This window comes from Lontra canadensis, unplaced genomic scaffold (genome assembly GCF_010015895.1).
Source record: "Lontra canadensis isolate GAN:19392208 unplaced genomic scaffold, GSC_riverotter_1.0 scaffold94, whole genome shotgun sequence".
In the NCBI taxonomy this organism is placed as follows: Eukaryota; Metazoa; Chordata; class Mammalia; order Carnivora; family Mustelidae; genus Lontra; species Lontra canadensis.
In genome coordinates, this window is record NW_022631088.1 from 1,966,244 (window position 1) to 1,980,219 (window position 13,976).

The following is a 13,976-nucleotide window of genomic DNA, read 5'->3' on the forward strand; positions in this document are numbered from 1 at the left end:
TTCAAAGCATTGTGGTCTGAGAATATGCGGGGAATAATCTTAATCTTTTGGTATCGGTTGAGGCCTGATTTGTGACCCAGTATGGGGGATTATTCTGGAGAAAGTTCCATGTGCCCTCAAAAAGAATCTGAGTATTCTATTGTTTTAGGGTGGAATGTCTTGTCTGTATCTGTGGAGTCCATCTGGTCCAATGTATCATTCAAAGTTCTTGTTTCTTTGTTGGTTTTATGTTTAGATGATCTCTTACTGAAAGTGGAGTGTTGAGGTCTACTATTAACATATTATTATCAATATGTCTCATTATTTTGGTTAACAGTTGGGTTATGTAGTTGGCTGCTCCCATGTTGGGGGCATAGGTATTTATAATCGTTAGATCTTGTTGGATGGATCCTTGAAGAGTGGTATCTCTGACTAGTCTTTAGCTTAAAATCTATTTTGTCTGATAGGAGAATTGCTACCCCAGGTTTCTTTTGAGGTCCTTTGGCATGAAAGATGGTTCTTCATCTCTTTACTTTCAGTCTGGATGTATCTTTAGGTTCAAAATGAGTCTCTTTTGGATAGCATATGGATGGGTCCTGTCTTTTTATCCAGTCTGCAACTTTGTGCCGTTTTATGGAAGCATTTAGGTTGTTCACACTGAGAGTGATTATTGAAAGATAAGATTTTATTGTCATCATGTTGCCTGTGAAGTCCTTGTTTTTATAGATTATCTCTGTATATTTCTGTCCTATAGCACTCTTGGGGTGTTTCTCTTTTTAGAGAACCCTCCTTAATATTTCTTCAGGACTGGCTTAGTGGTGACATATTCTTTCAGTCTCTGCCAGTCCTGGAAGCTCCTTATCTTTCCATCCATTCTGAATGACAGCCTTGCCGGATAAAGAATTCTTGGCTGCATGTCCTTCTCATTTAGTTCCCTGAATATGTCTTGCCAGCCCTTTCTGGCTTGCCAGGTCTCTGTGGACGTTATCTTGATGTTCCTCCCTCTGTACATAAGGAATCTCTTTTCCCTAACTGCCTGTAAAATGGTTTTCTTGGTTCTAAGATTTGCGAGTTTTACTATTACATGCTAGGGCATTGGTTCAGTCTCCTTGATCTTGGGAGAGGTCCTCTCTGCCTCTATAACATAAATGCTTGTTTCTTTCTTTCTTTCTTTCTTTCTTTCTTTCTTTCTTTCTTTCTTTCTTTTTTTTTAATTTTTATTTACTTGTCGGAGAGAGACTGTGTGCACAGGCAGGCAGAGTGGCAGGCAGAGGGAGAAGCAGGCTCCCTGCTGAGCAAGGAGCCCAGTGTGGTACTTGATCCCAGGACACTGGGATCATGACTGGAGCCGAAGGCAGCCGCTTAACTGACTGAGCCACCCAGGCGTCCCTCTTTTTTTTTTTTTTAAGATTTTATTTATTTATTTGACAGACAGTGAGAGAGGGAACATAAGCAGGGGGAGAGGGTGAGGGAGAAGCAGGCTCCCCACTGAGCAGGGAGTCCAATGCATGACTCAATCCCAGGACCCTGGGATCATGCCCTGAGCTTAACAACTGAGCCACCCAGGCGCCCATGAATGCTTGTTCCATTCCCCAGATGAGGGTAGCTCTCGGCTACAATTTGCTCAAATGTATCTTCTAGTCTTCTCTCTCTCTCCACCCGCTCAGGGATCCCAATAATTCTGATGTTGGAAGGTTTCGTGGTGTCATTTATTTCTCTAATTCTGTTTTCATGGATTTTAAGCTGTTTGTTCCAGGCCTCCTCCTGCTCCTCCTTTTCTATCAGTTTGTCTTCCAATCACTAATTCATTCTTCTGCCTCATTTACCCTGTTAGAGTATCTAGATTAAGTTGTATCTCGTTGATAGCATCTTTAAGTTCTGCCAGATCCGCTCTCATTTCTGCCCTTAGTGAATCTATGTTGCCATTAATGGTTTTCTCCAGCCTATTGTCTTCATAACCCTGAAGTCTTATATCTTGCTTGGATCCATATCCATTAGATCTGCGGGAGAGGCCATTGTCTCTTGGTCTTTTCTTTGTTGGGAGTTCCTCCTCCTAGTCATTCTGTTGAGTTCAGGTTGAGGGGATGTACAGCTGAAAACACAGGCAAGGTGCACCCTGAGAAGGTTCAGAGCAATTGGAATTCACCGCCAAAAAAAAAAAAAAAAAAACAGCCGAAATGAGACCCAAGACTAAGATTTATAAAGTACAAAAACAAAAAGACCAACAAAAAGCAAAACTCCCAAAAAAAGAACCCAGAATAAAAGGTGGGGCTGGGGGTGCATGGGTGGCTCAGTGGGTTAAAGTCTCTGCCTTCGGCTCAGGTCATGATCCCAGTGTCCTGGGATTGAGCCCTGCATCGGGCTCTCTGCTCAGCGGGGAGCCTGCTTCCTCCTCTCTCTCTCTGCCTGCTTGTGATCTCTGCCTATCAAATAAATAAATAAAATCTTTAAAAAAAAAAAGGTGGGGCTGACGGGAAGGTTGCTATAATCCCTCAGTGTGGGTGAAGAAGGGTATTTCTGTTCTTCCTGGGTGTATTTTGTTGTCTTTGTTAGAGAACTCTACTTCCTAGAGATACAGGGAAATTAAAACTGGTATATATATAAAAATAGTATTGAATAGGGAAAAAGGAATACACTGAAGCTTATATCTATATATGTAAAAAAAAGAACTGATGAAAAAGTTCCAAGTTCAGGGTGCCTGGGTGGGTCAGTCATTAAGCATCTGCCTTTGGCTCAGGCCATGATCCCGGGTCCTGGGATCGAGCCCCACATCCGTCTCCCTGCTCCACAGGAAGCCGGTTTTCCTGTCTCCTGCTTCCCCTGCTTGTATTCCCTCTCTCGCTGTCTCTCTCTCTCTCTGTCAAATAAATAAAAACTTAAAAAAAAAAATAAAGTTCAAGTTAAAAACTTACTATAGAATATATTAAACATCTAGTTGAAATGGTAAGTAGGTTAAAAAAAAAGTAAGAAACAGAAAGAATTAAAGAAAAAAGTTATATCTAAGAAATATACAGGCCATGAGGCAACACCAGGAGCTTAATATACTGTTTTCCCCTGGTGTTGGGGTTTTATAGTTTTATGGGGACCCTGGGTTAGTTGTCCTCTTGTTCTTTCAGCTTATCTTCTGGGGGAGGGGCCTGCCCTGTTGTTTTTAAATCGATCCTGCTTGGGCGGAGTTGCCCTGCCCTCCCCCATCAAGGGGCTGTGCTACTTGGAAACAGATTTTTTGGGCTTTTGTTCTCTAGCAACTTTCACGCCTTTTCAGAGAGTCAGCAAAGTAAATTGTCTGCACCCCAACCTCTGCCTCAGAAGGCACAGTCTGCTTCTCTCTGAATTCTCCAGAACATACATACAGAACATACAGAACATCCAAACATGCGAGGGAGAGCACAGTGGGAAAGTGAGAGGGAGAAGCAGATTCCCTGCTGAGCGGAGAGCCCAACGCAGAGTTCCATCCTAGGACCTCGAGATCACAACCTGAGCCGAAGGTAGACTCTTAACCAACTGAGCCACCCAGGTCCCCCAGATGTGTTTTGTAAATACTTTCTCCTAGTCTGTGGTTTGACTTAATGTTTGTAACAGTGTTGTTTGAAGAGTAAGTTTTTTTTAATTTATCAGTTATCAATTTATCAGTTTCTTTTTACATTTCCTGCTTTTTGTGTCATGTATTAGAGTCCTTGCCTAAACTGAAGATTGCTAACATTCACTAAGATTTTTCTTATATATTCTACTGGAAGCTTTATAGTTATAGCTCTTATACTTAGATCTATGGTCCATTTTTGTTAAATTTTATATATGGTGTGAAGTAAGAGTCTCCCTGCCCTTTGGCTTATTCAGTTGCTCCAATACAATTCTTTTTATTAATCATTTTTATTAACATATAATGTATTATTTGCCCCAGGGGTACAGGTCTGTGAGTCGTCAGGCTTACACACTTCACAGCACTCACCATAGCACATACCCTCCCCAATGTCCATAACCCAACCACCCTCTCCCTACCCCTCTCCCCCCAGCAACCCTCAGTCTGTTTTGTGAGATTAAGAGTCTCTTATGGCTTGTCTCCCTCCCGATCCCATCTTGTTTCATTTTTTCCTTCCCTACCCTCCAAACTCCCCACTCTACCTCTCTAATTCCTCATATCAGAGAGATCATATGATAATTGTCTTTCTCTGATTGACTTACTTCCCTCAGCATAATACCCTCTAGTTCTATCCACGTTGTTGCAAATGGCAAGATTTCATTTCTTTTGATGGCTGCATAGTATTCCATTGTATATATATACCACATCTTCTTTATTCATCTGTTGATGGACATCTAGGTTCTTTCCATAGTTTGGCTGTTGTGGACATTGCTGCTATAAACATTCGGGCGCACGTGCCCCTTTGGATCACTATGTTTCCAAACAATTTTTTTTAAAAGATTATCTTGGCATTTCCAGTGACTCTTGGAATAACCATGGCATCTTTGCTGAAATCAACCAGCCGCATATATGTGGGTCTGTTTTAGGAATCTTCTGTTCCAGTGATCTGTTTTTGTCTTAATTAATACACCTTTGTAATAAGTCTTAAATAGTGTACATCTCTCAATTTTGTTTTTCAAAATACTTTTGGCTAATCTAGATGCTCTGCATTTCCAAATACGTTGTAGAATTAGCTTGTCAGTTTTCATAAAAGACCTGTTCAGGTTTTGATTGAGATTACCTTGAACCTACGGATCAGTTTGGGAGACAATTGGCATCTTAACAATATTGAGTCTTCTAACGCATCCATGAACACAGTGGATCTCTACATTTATGTAGATCTTTAATTTCTTCTAGCAATGTTTGTAGACCTCAGTATGGATCTTGCATATCTTTTGTCAGCTTTATCCTTAAGTATTTGATTTTCTTGATGCTATTGTACACGATGTTTTTTAAAATTTCAGTTTCTAATTGTTAATCAGTAGCTTGTAGAAATGGTTGCTTTTTTCTACTAATCTTATATCCTGTAACATTGCTAGACCCACTTTATTATAATTACTTTTTGGCAGTTCCTTAGGATTTTCTACATAGAAATCATGTCACTTGCAAATCAAAACTTTCCTAATATCCATAATTTTTTCTGCATCAGTTTGGGTTAGAGACTTGGCAGTTTTACGATCTTTCAAAAGAATGAGCTTCTGGTTTGAATGCTCTCCATTGTTTTCTGTTTGCAATTTCATTGATTTCTGTTTATTTCTTCCTTTTTTAAAATTTCATTTATTTGGCAGGGGTGGAGGGGCAAACACAAGCAGGGGAAGGAGCAGAGGGAGGGGGAAAAATGTCAAGCAGACTCTGTGCTGAGCTCAGAGCCTGACACAGGGCTTGATGCCATAACCCTGAGATCATGACCTGAGCCAAAACCAAGAGCTGGATGCTTAACAGGCTGAGCCACCCAGATACCCCTCTGCTAATTTCTTACCTTTTGCTTGCTTTGGGTTTATTTTGCTCTTGTAAGTAGTTGAAAAAAATTAAAAGAAGAATATATCATGTCATGCGAAAAATTTAGACTTCAGAGTTTATAAAGTATAGTTTTATTGGAATATAGCCGGGCTTCATCATTGATGTGTCTTCTATCTTGCTTTTACATTGTATCAACAGAGTTGCGTAGCTGTCATTTTATACCATGTGGCCCATAACCTAAAATAGTTACTATCTGGCCCTTTACAGAAAAAGTGTGTCAACTTGTGGTCTGTTTACCTGGATGTTTACATTGCTTTTTCTTCCTTCCTGATGTTCCGAGTTTCCTTTCATTTGTGTGAAGGCTTTTAACTAAGATTTGTTTAATAAAAACAGGCCTGTTAGGTTATCTAAGTCTTCTGGGTGAACATTGGTAGTTTATGTCTTTCAGGGAATTTAACCATTTCATCTGATTTATCAGATTTATTGCCGTAAAGTTGTTGAGAATATTCCTTTTAATGACTCGAGGTTCTTTGTCGTTGTGCCCTTTCTTATTCCTGGGAGCCATGATGCGCATCTTCTTCTTATCACTGATGCAAAAGATTTATCAATTTTATAAATCTCAAAGAAACAGCTTTTGGTTTCACTGAATTTCTCTGTTTCTGTTTTTAGTTTAGTTTATTTCTGCTCTTTTTTGTTTCTTTTCTACTGCTTCCTTTGGGTTTAATCTATGCTTTTTTTGGTTAGATAAGCTTAGGTCATTAATTTGAGACTTTTTTTCCCTAATACAAACATTAAACTATAAATTTCCATCAAAAATTGCGTTAGTGGAGCACCTGGGTGGCTCAGTGGGTTAAGCCTCTGCCTTTGGCTCAGGTCATGATCTCAGGGTCCTGGGATCGAGCCCTGCATTGGGCTCCCTGCTGCTCGGGGAGCCTGTTTCTCCCTCTCCCACTCCTGCTTGTGTTACCTCTCTCACTGTGTCTCTCTCTGTCAAATAAATAAATAAAATCTTTTAAAAAATAAATTAAAAGTTTATTGAGACTTGTTTCATTCTCAGAATATGGTCTATTTTGAAAAATGTTCTTTGTGCTTTTGAAAAGAATAGGTGCAGTTTTCCATAACTCAGATGATTCAAGTCTTCTGTATCCTCACAGATTTTCCGTCTACTTCTGTTAATTATTAAGAGAGGAGTGTTGAGATCTCTGACTTTGTAATTATAGATGTGTCTGCTTCTTTTAGTTTTATCAGTTCTAGCTTTATGTATCTTAAAACTTTGTTAATAGGGACATAGACTCATTTAGGATTGTTATGTCCCCTTGGTTAATTGACCTATTAATCATTATGAAATGATCTTTTTTGTTTCTAGGAATATTATTTGTTCTGAAGTCTACTTTGAATATTACTATAACTTCTCCAGTTCTCTTTCTTCCTTTCTTTTTTAAGATTTATTTGAGAGAGAGAGAGAGCATTGAGTGGGAAGGGCAGAGGGACAGGGAGAGAGAATCTTAAGCAGACTCTGAGCTGAGTACAGAGCGCATGCAGGGCTCCATCTCCCGACCCTGAGATGACGTCCTGAGCCAAAATCAAGAATCGGGTGCTTAACCCACTGTACCACCCAGTCGCCTCTCTCCAGTTTTCTTTTGGTCAGTGTTAGCATGGAATATTTTTTTTTCATCTTTTTAGTTTTAACTTATTTATATCTTCATAGTTAACCTGGGTTTCTTGTAGCCAACCTACAATTGTGTCTTTTTTAATCTCTTTTGATCATCTTGGACTTTAAATTGGGACATGCCATTTGCATTTAATGGGATTTTAAAAATGTCATTATTATCTGGCTCTTTGTTTTCTATTTTGTCCATCTGTACTTGGTTCCCTTTTTTCTCCTATTCTGTGTTCTTTTGGGTTGAATTTTTTTTTATTCCATTTTTTTCTTTTGATTACTTCTACCTGAGTTTTGTTTTCTTTCAGGTTGCTTTAGGGTTTATGGTACATCTTTAACTTACTACAGTTTACCTTTAAGTAGTGGTATACCTCAACAGTATACATCCATTCCTTCTCCTGTGATTTGATTCTCATATATTTCACTTCTCTGTTTATTGAATTATATCTGCATTGTTATGTTTGCTTTAAACAGTCAGTTGTCTTTCAAGAATTTTTTAAAAGGTCTTTTATTTTTACCCATGCATTTACCATTTCTGGTGCTTTCCCCTTTGTGTAGATCCAGATTTCTTTCTTTCTGTCTTTCTTTTTTTTAAGATTTTATTTATTTATTAGCACGAGCAGGGTGAGGGGCAGAAGGAGAAGCAGACTCCCCGCTGAGCAGGGAGCCCGATGTGGGCCTTGATCCCGGGACTCTGAGATCATTATCCGAGCTGAAGACCAATGCTTACCTGATAGTCACCCAGGCAGGTGCCCCTAGCTCTAGATTTCTATCCAGTATCATTTTCTCTCTTAACTGCCTTTAACTTTTGATCTGCCATTGTTGGGTTCTTCTGTATGTCACAAAAAGTCTTCATTTAATGTTAGTTTTTTGAAAGATATTTTTGCTGGGTATAGAATTGACAGGGTTTTTTTCTTTTAGTGCTCTAAAGATGTTACTTTACTATTCTTTTGGTTTTCATCATTTCTAATAAGTCAGTTTACATTCATATCCTTTTCCCCTCTCTATATAAGTTTTTCTTTTCAGGTTTTCTCTTTATCAGCGGTTTTAAGCAATTTAATTATGATGTGCTTTAGTATAGCTTTCTCCATGTTTCTGGTGGTTGGAGTTGAAGCTTCTTGGATCTGTAGGATTATGGTTTTCACGGATTTGAAATATTTTGAGATTATTTCTTCAAAAACTTTTTTCTGGGGCACCTGGGTGGCTCAGTGGTTAAGTGTCTGCCTTTGGCTCGGGTCATGATCCCAGGGTTCTGGGATCAAGCCCCACGTTAGGCTCCCTGCTCCACAGGAGGCCTGCTTCTCCCTCGCCCACTCCCCCTGCTGTTTTCCCTCTCTCACTGTGTCTCTCTCTATCAAATAAATAAATAAAAATCTTTAAAACAAACAAACAAAAAAACCAAAACTTTTTTCTGTCGTCTCCCTCCCACCAGCACACTCCTCTCCCACCCCTACCCCCAACCCCACAACATTGCGTGTGTAGTAGGGTGCCTTACATTGTTACATAGCTCACAGATTTTCATTTTTAGTCCTTTTTACTCTGTTTCATTTTAGATAATTTGTATCAGAGCTTCTAGTTCCTGAATCTTCTGTTCTGCAGTGATCTTTTCCTCTGCTCTTGACCTCATCCAGTAAAGTTTTCATATTTAGACATTTGTATCTTTCTGAGTATAGAATCTTATCTATTAGGAGGTGTCTGCAATTTCCTGTCCTTTGTGACCTCTGAGAAACCTTCCTGCTCCTTGCTGGTGAGTCTTTCCTTGGCTTCTGTAGCTTCCTCACAGTCATACACCTACCAGAGCACAGCTGACGTATAAAGGGAGCTTCTTGCACTTCTCCAGAGCCTTCTTCCCATGTATCTCTTTCCTTTCTAGTACTCTGCCCTGTGAATTCTTACCACCTTAGCTTTCCCGAATGCCCCCCCCCCTTCAACTCTTTAAATTGGGAAAACCACTGGACTCAGAGTTTCCCCTCTCTGTGCTGCTGCCTCGAAACTCACCGGGCAGTAAGATGGTGCAGTCATAAGGCTCACCCTGTGCATTTCCCTTCTCTCAGGGATCGTGGTCCTGTACTACTTGCTGTCTGGTATCTGAAAAATATTGTTCAGTATCATTTGACCTTTTGTATTATTGTTTAAAGTGGGAGGATAGGGCTCCTGGGTTGCTCAGTCAGTTAAGCATCTGCCTTCAGCTCAGGTCATGATCCCAGGGTCCTGGGATCAAGTCCCACATCAGGCTCCCTGCTCAGCAAGAAGCCTGCTTCTCCCTCTGCCTGCTGCTCCCCACTGCTTGTGCTCACTTGCCCTCTCTGTCTGACAAAAATTTCAAAATAAAAGAAGTGGCAGGAAAATCTGGTTACCAGTATTCCATGATGGTGGGAAGCAGAAGTCTGTTCCTCTTTTTATACATTCTCTTCCTTATAGACGTTATGCCTACTTTCATGGCTTCAGTTATTTTTGTGGGCTTTGGTAGACATGGCTTCCAAATCTTTATGTCAAGACTGTCTTCTTTCCTGAGTTCAGTGCCTCCATTCCTGTTGGATATTTCTATTTAGGTTTTCCTTTTTCCTTTTATTTCAAATGCAGTAGTTTTCTTCAAACAAATTCCCCTTTCAATTATCTGTATTTCTATTACTTGAAGCCTGGCTCTCCAAGTTCCAGAAGCTGGAATTCCTTTTTATCTTCTCCAGCATATTTGATACCTAAGTTTTCTTTTTTCCCCTCTTACTCTTCATTTTTTTCTTCATTTTTGTACCCTTTCTCCCCACCCTTCCTGTTACCTAGTTTGCAATCAATAGCCTTGCACTTAGACTGTCATCAGAGCTTCCAGCTGATGATCCTGCTTTCTCTTCTCTCTGCAGTAACTCAGCTTGCATACGCCACCAGATAAGTATTCCTAAAATACCTCTCAGAAGTCACCAGTGCCGCCTTTAATAAACGATCAGCTCTTTATCCTGGCCCTTAAAGTCCCTGACAGTTTGATCCGTCCTGCCTTTTCAACATTCACTTCACTTACTTATTTTTCTGTATCCTTCACCCTGGCTCCACAGATTTCCCACCATTTTCTGAATTTGTCCTGTACTTTTATGTGTTTACCTCCTGCTTTTCCCTTTACATCTAGCAGGCCTTTCTGGTTCTTGGTGGATCTCAATGTCAGCCTTCTTTCAGAATCCAGCTTAAATTCTTCTCTTCATTTTCCTAAAGCACACCAACTCGTCATAGTCTCTTCCTTTGAGCTCCTCTTTAGGCTCTGACATTTGCTAGGAAATAAACTGTGTTTGGGATTAGTAGATGTTCGGTGTTGATCTGTTTGTTATCTACCTCTTCAGTTCTTTCAAAATGTATTTTTCTTGACTCATAACTAAATTAAAATTCTTGAAGGAAGAGACACTATGTTTTATGGTTAAGACTATACTGTGTTTACACATAGTAAAAGTTCATAAATATTTATTGATTTACTTTAGCTTGGAAATAGGAAGTCATATGCTACTTGTCTTGTCAGCATATTGGATTTCTTCCCTTCTTTTAGATTAATTTTTGTAGTCTTAATATTATCACAGAAGAAAGTTTGAAGTATTTTGGTTACACTGACCAGAGAAAAAGATACAGGATTAGTAGAAATTTATTTTGCAGTATACTTGACTTGGGAAAAGAAACAAAATACTTTTTTTTTTTTTTCAAGATTTTATTTAGAAACAAAAAACTTTTTACCATTTCTTTTCCCATATTTATTTTCCTTTTACTTGTAATATCTTTATTATTTGAGACAACTCACTATAGATTCTCTTTTTCAGATCTGCTTTCCAATATCATCATGTATGCTCCCTTAGTTCTTCAGAGTTGTTCTTCTAAAATCACAGAAACTTTTGACTATTTTTCCTTTCTGCCCCTTCAGACTGTACAAGGGCTGCTGAAGGCAGTGCAGGTAAGTCTTCTGATTCCTCAGGAACTCGACAAGACTGAGGTTGAACTACCTAATAGAAGTCTGATATGATTCTTCATAAATACTAATTTCTGAGAAATTCTGTATCCCTGATTCTGAAGCATAAAGTTTTGTATTAAAAAGGCAAGAGCACTGAGCTAGACTCTGTTTCCAAGTTTACCCCTTTTTCCTGTCACAGTTCGCTCTCCTTTACTCAGTTTCAAGTTAGTGAAGTGATTGAAAAGCCCTCAGAAAATTGAGGACAATAGGTTTGAAGACATTCATAATTAGTTTAAATTTAGTATTTCAGTGTGTTCTATTGTCCTTACTACTAAGTGTAATAAATACTGAAACATATATTTAAAAATAGGACTAAATTTCCTTATATAAGCCACAGTGTAACAGTATTGGGTAGAAATGAGCTAAGGCTAATAAACTTGGGTTTGGTTTTTTTTACCCACTTGTTCTTTGTCTTCCAGCCCCTTCTCAAAGTCAGTATGTCAGTGAGAGACTCCTTGATACTTGTGCTTCGGAAAGCCATGTTTGCCAGGTATGGAGCCTCCCATGAGACCCTAGCAAATAATGCCTTCTGACGTTACACACCATTCTCTCTGCTAGCTCCTCATACGGCTCGTTCACGGTGGTCATGCAGATGTCTGACCCAGCAGAACAGCTTTCATCAAGCAAGGCCTGTGCTGAGTACAGGCTTCCTTCTCTCATTGAGTTTTCAGAGTAACCATACAAAGTCAGAATTACTAGTTTCCACTATACAGATCAGGAAACTATAGCTTAGAGAAGATAAGTGACTTTCCAAAAGTCAAACAGAGGTTGATGGGGCTAGAATTCAAGGTTTGATCTCAGGTACTCTGCTAACACTGCTAGAATAATCTTCAGGAAAAGGTTCAGTGCCAACTGGCCATAGTTCTGAAGAGGAAAACACCAGGGGCGCCTGGGTGGCTCAGTTGTTAAGCGGCTGCCTTCGGCTCAGGTCACGATCCCAAGGTCCTGGGATACAGCCCCACATCAGGCTCCCTGCTCAGTGGAGAGCCTGCTTCTGCCTCTCCCACTGCCCCTGCTTGTGTTCCCTCTGTCAGATAAATAAAATGATCTAAAAGAGAGAGAGAAACACCTTAAAATATTCAGGAAACTCACTCTAATGAACATTGATCAGAATTGTGGTCTAATGACTGTAGACCTCATAAACTGTTAAGCAGTGTGAGGTTTTTTGGTTTAGCCAATACCTCCTGATCTCTCTTCCTTAATTTCTTAGTGTATAAGCTAGAGATGATATTGCCTTCTAATAAGTGTTATGAAACCAGTAATGGGTAGAAATACTTGGTACTTTAAATATGAGATGTTCAGTATCACTTTGGCCATTTTATAGTGCATTCGTGGATACCCAGGGAACAACTAGTAATTATCCCTTTTCTAGAACTGACAGTTTTTTGTTATTCTTTACCCAGAGGCATGTCTACCAGGCCAAGATTGCTTTGTCGTAGCACCTCCATGAATTAGTCAGACGAGAGTCAGACAAGTCAGTGAGACGAGTGTCTTGTTTTTCTGGACGGAGGGTTTACAAGGCGCCAAGCACTATATTCCTCTGTGAAGGAAGGAAGGAGTCCTTCAGACACAGAAAATCAACAATTCCCTTTGGTATTTCATACTTATATTTGAGTCATTGGCCCATTGGATACCTTCTCAGTACTCCTATTCTCGCTCCCCACGTAGAAGAAAGTATAGATAGTGTCATGAGGTTGAGTAGATCGTGAGATAGTGCAAATCAGCCGAATTCCTCTACCACTAACTGCCAGGAGCAGCTGGTGCTTATGTTGATTAGATAAATTCACTTTCTTTTGCTCTGTGCTTCATAACTTATTCCTTCTCTGTACAGAACTAACTGGATTTTTCTGAGCCCGAAGCCTATTCCTGTGAATTTAGTGCTGTTTGTTAACTACCTCTCTGTCTGTTCCTGAGCTAGCCAGCTTGATGCCCGAAAATCTGCGGTTGCGGGCTTTTTGCTGCTCCTGAAGAATTTTAAGGTCCTCGGCAGCCTGTCTTCCTCTCAGTGCAGTCAGTCCGTCGGCGCCAGCCAGGTAAGCCCTGTGCACACGGCACCGCGACGTGCGTCGGGGCAGGGCCTGGGGTGTGCAGGCTGTGCTTTCCCCCTGCTGTTCAGGTTGTGCAAATGATCCGGAACCTGAGCGTCTGCATCTAAATGCTGTTATTATCCCCCTTTTTAGTAGTTTATGTACTTTGCACCTGAACTTTTAGTAAGCCTGGTAATCTGAGAACATAAAACTTTTTACAATTTTTTTGGTAATCCAGACTTCGGAGCAATAAAATTGTTTTTATACCTTAAATTTGTACTATATGACTTGTGAATAACAAGTTAATGTGACAGTTTTATCAGGAATCCTTTATTCTAGTGTAGCTATACAAGACTTTTGTTTATAACATTGGCACAGATTAAATACTAGGAGCACAGGGTATCAGTGTATTGCTATCCGCATCCCCATCTTAAGGATGAGAAGACTAAGGCCCAGGAAGGTTAAATAACTTGCGCAGGGAGATAGAAGCAGCGACGGGGAGAGTGGGGATTCGACTGCTCAGTATGCACTACCTCAGACAGGCCTGGAGTAAGGATTAGGAGTCTCCGGCTACAGCCGCTGGATTTATTGCGTAAATCAAACAAGGGCTGTTATTCTTTGTCTTGTCCATTTCCTTTTTCTTTTTTTTTAAGGATTTTTTTTTTAAGATTTTATTTATTTATTTGATAGAGAGATCACAAGTAGGCAGAGAGGCAGGCAGAGAGAGCGGGGAAGCAGGCTTCCCAATGAGCAGAGAGCCAGATGCGGGCCTCGATCCCAGGACCCTGAGATCATGACCTGAGCCAAAGGCAGAGGCTTAACCCACTGAGCCACCCAGGCGCCCGTTGTCCATTTCTAAACTAAAAATTACCCACCTCTAAACCTCTTGGGATTTTGTGGAAGCAAAAAGAT

At 40.1% G+C, this 13,976-nt stretch overlaps 1 protein-coding gene across 2 annotated transcripts in view; it reads left to right on the forward strand.

The window, feature by feature from the left end:
* FANCI (FA complementation group I) overlaps positions 1 to 13,976 on the forward strand; it is an 89,761-nt gene that overhangs the window by 46,071 nt on the left and 29,714 nt on the right. For both annotated transcript variants that reach the window (XM_032836947.1, XM_032836946.1), the window contains exons 15-17: positions 10,850 to 10,980; positions 11,457 to 11,527; positions 12,956 to 13,070. In XM_032836947.1, the coding sequence (XP_032692838.1) occupies positions 10,850 to 10,980; positions 11,457 to 11,527; positions 12,956 to 13,070 (317 nt within the window). The remainder of the gene's footprint in view (positions 1 to 10,849; positions 10,981 to 11,456; positions 11,528 to 12,955; positions 13,071 to 13,976) is intronic.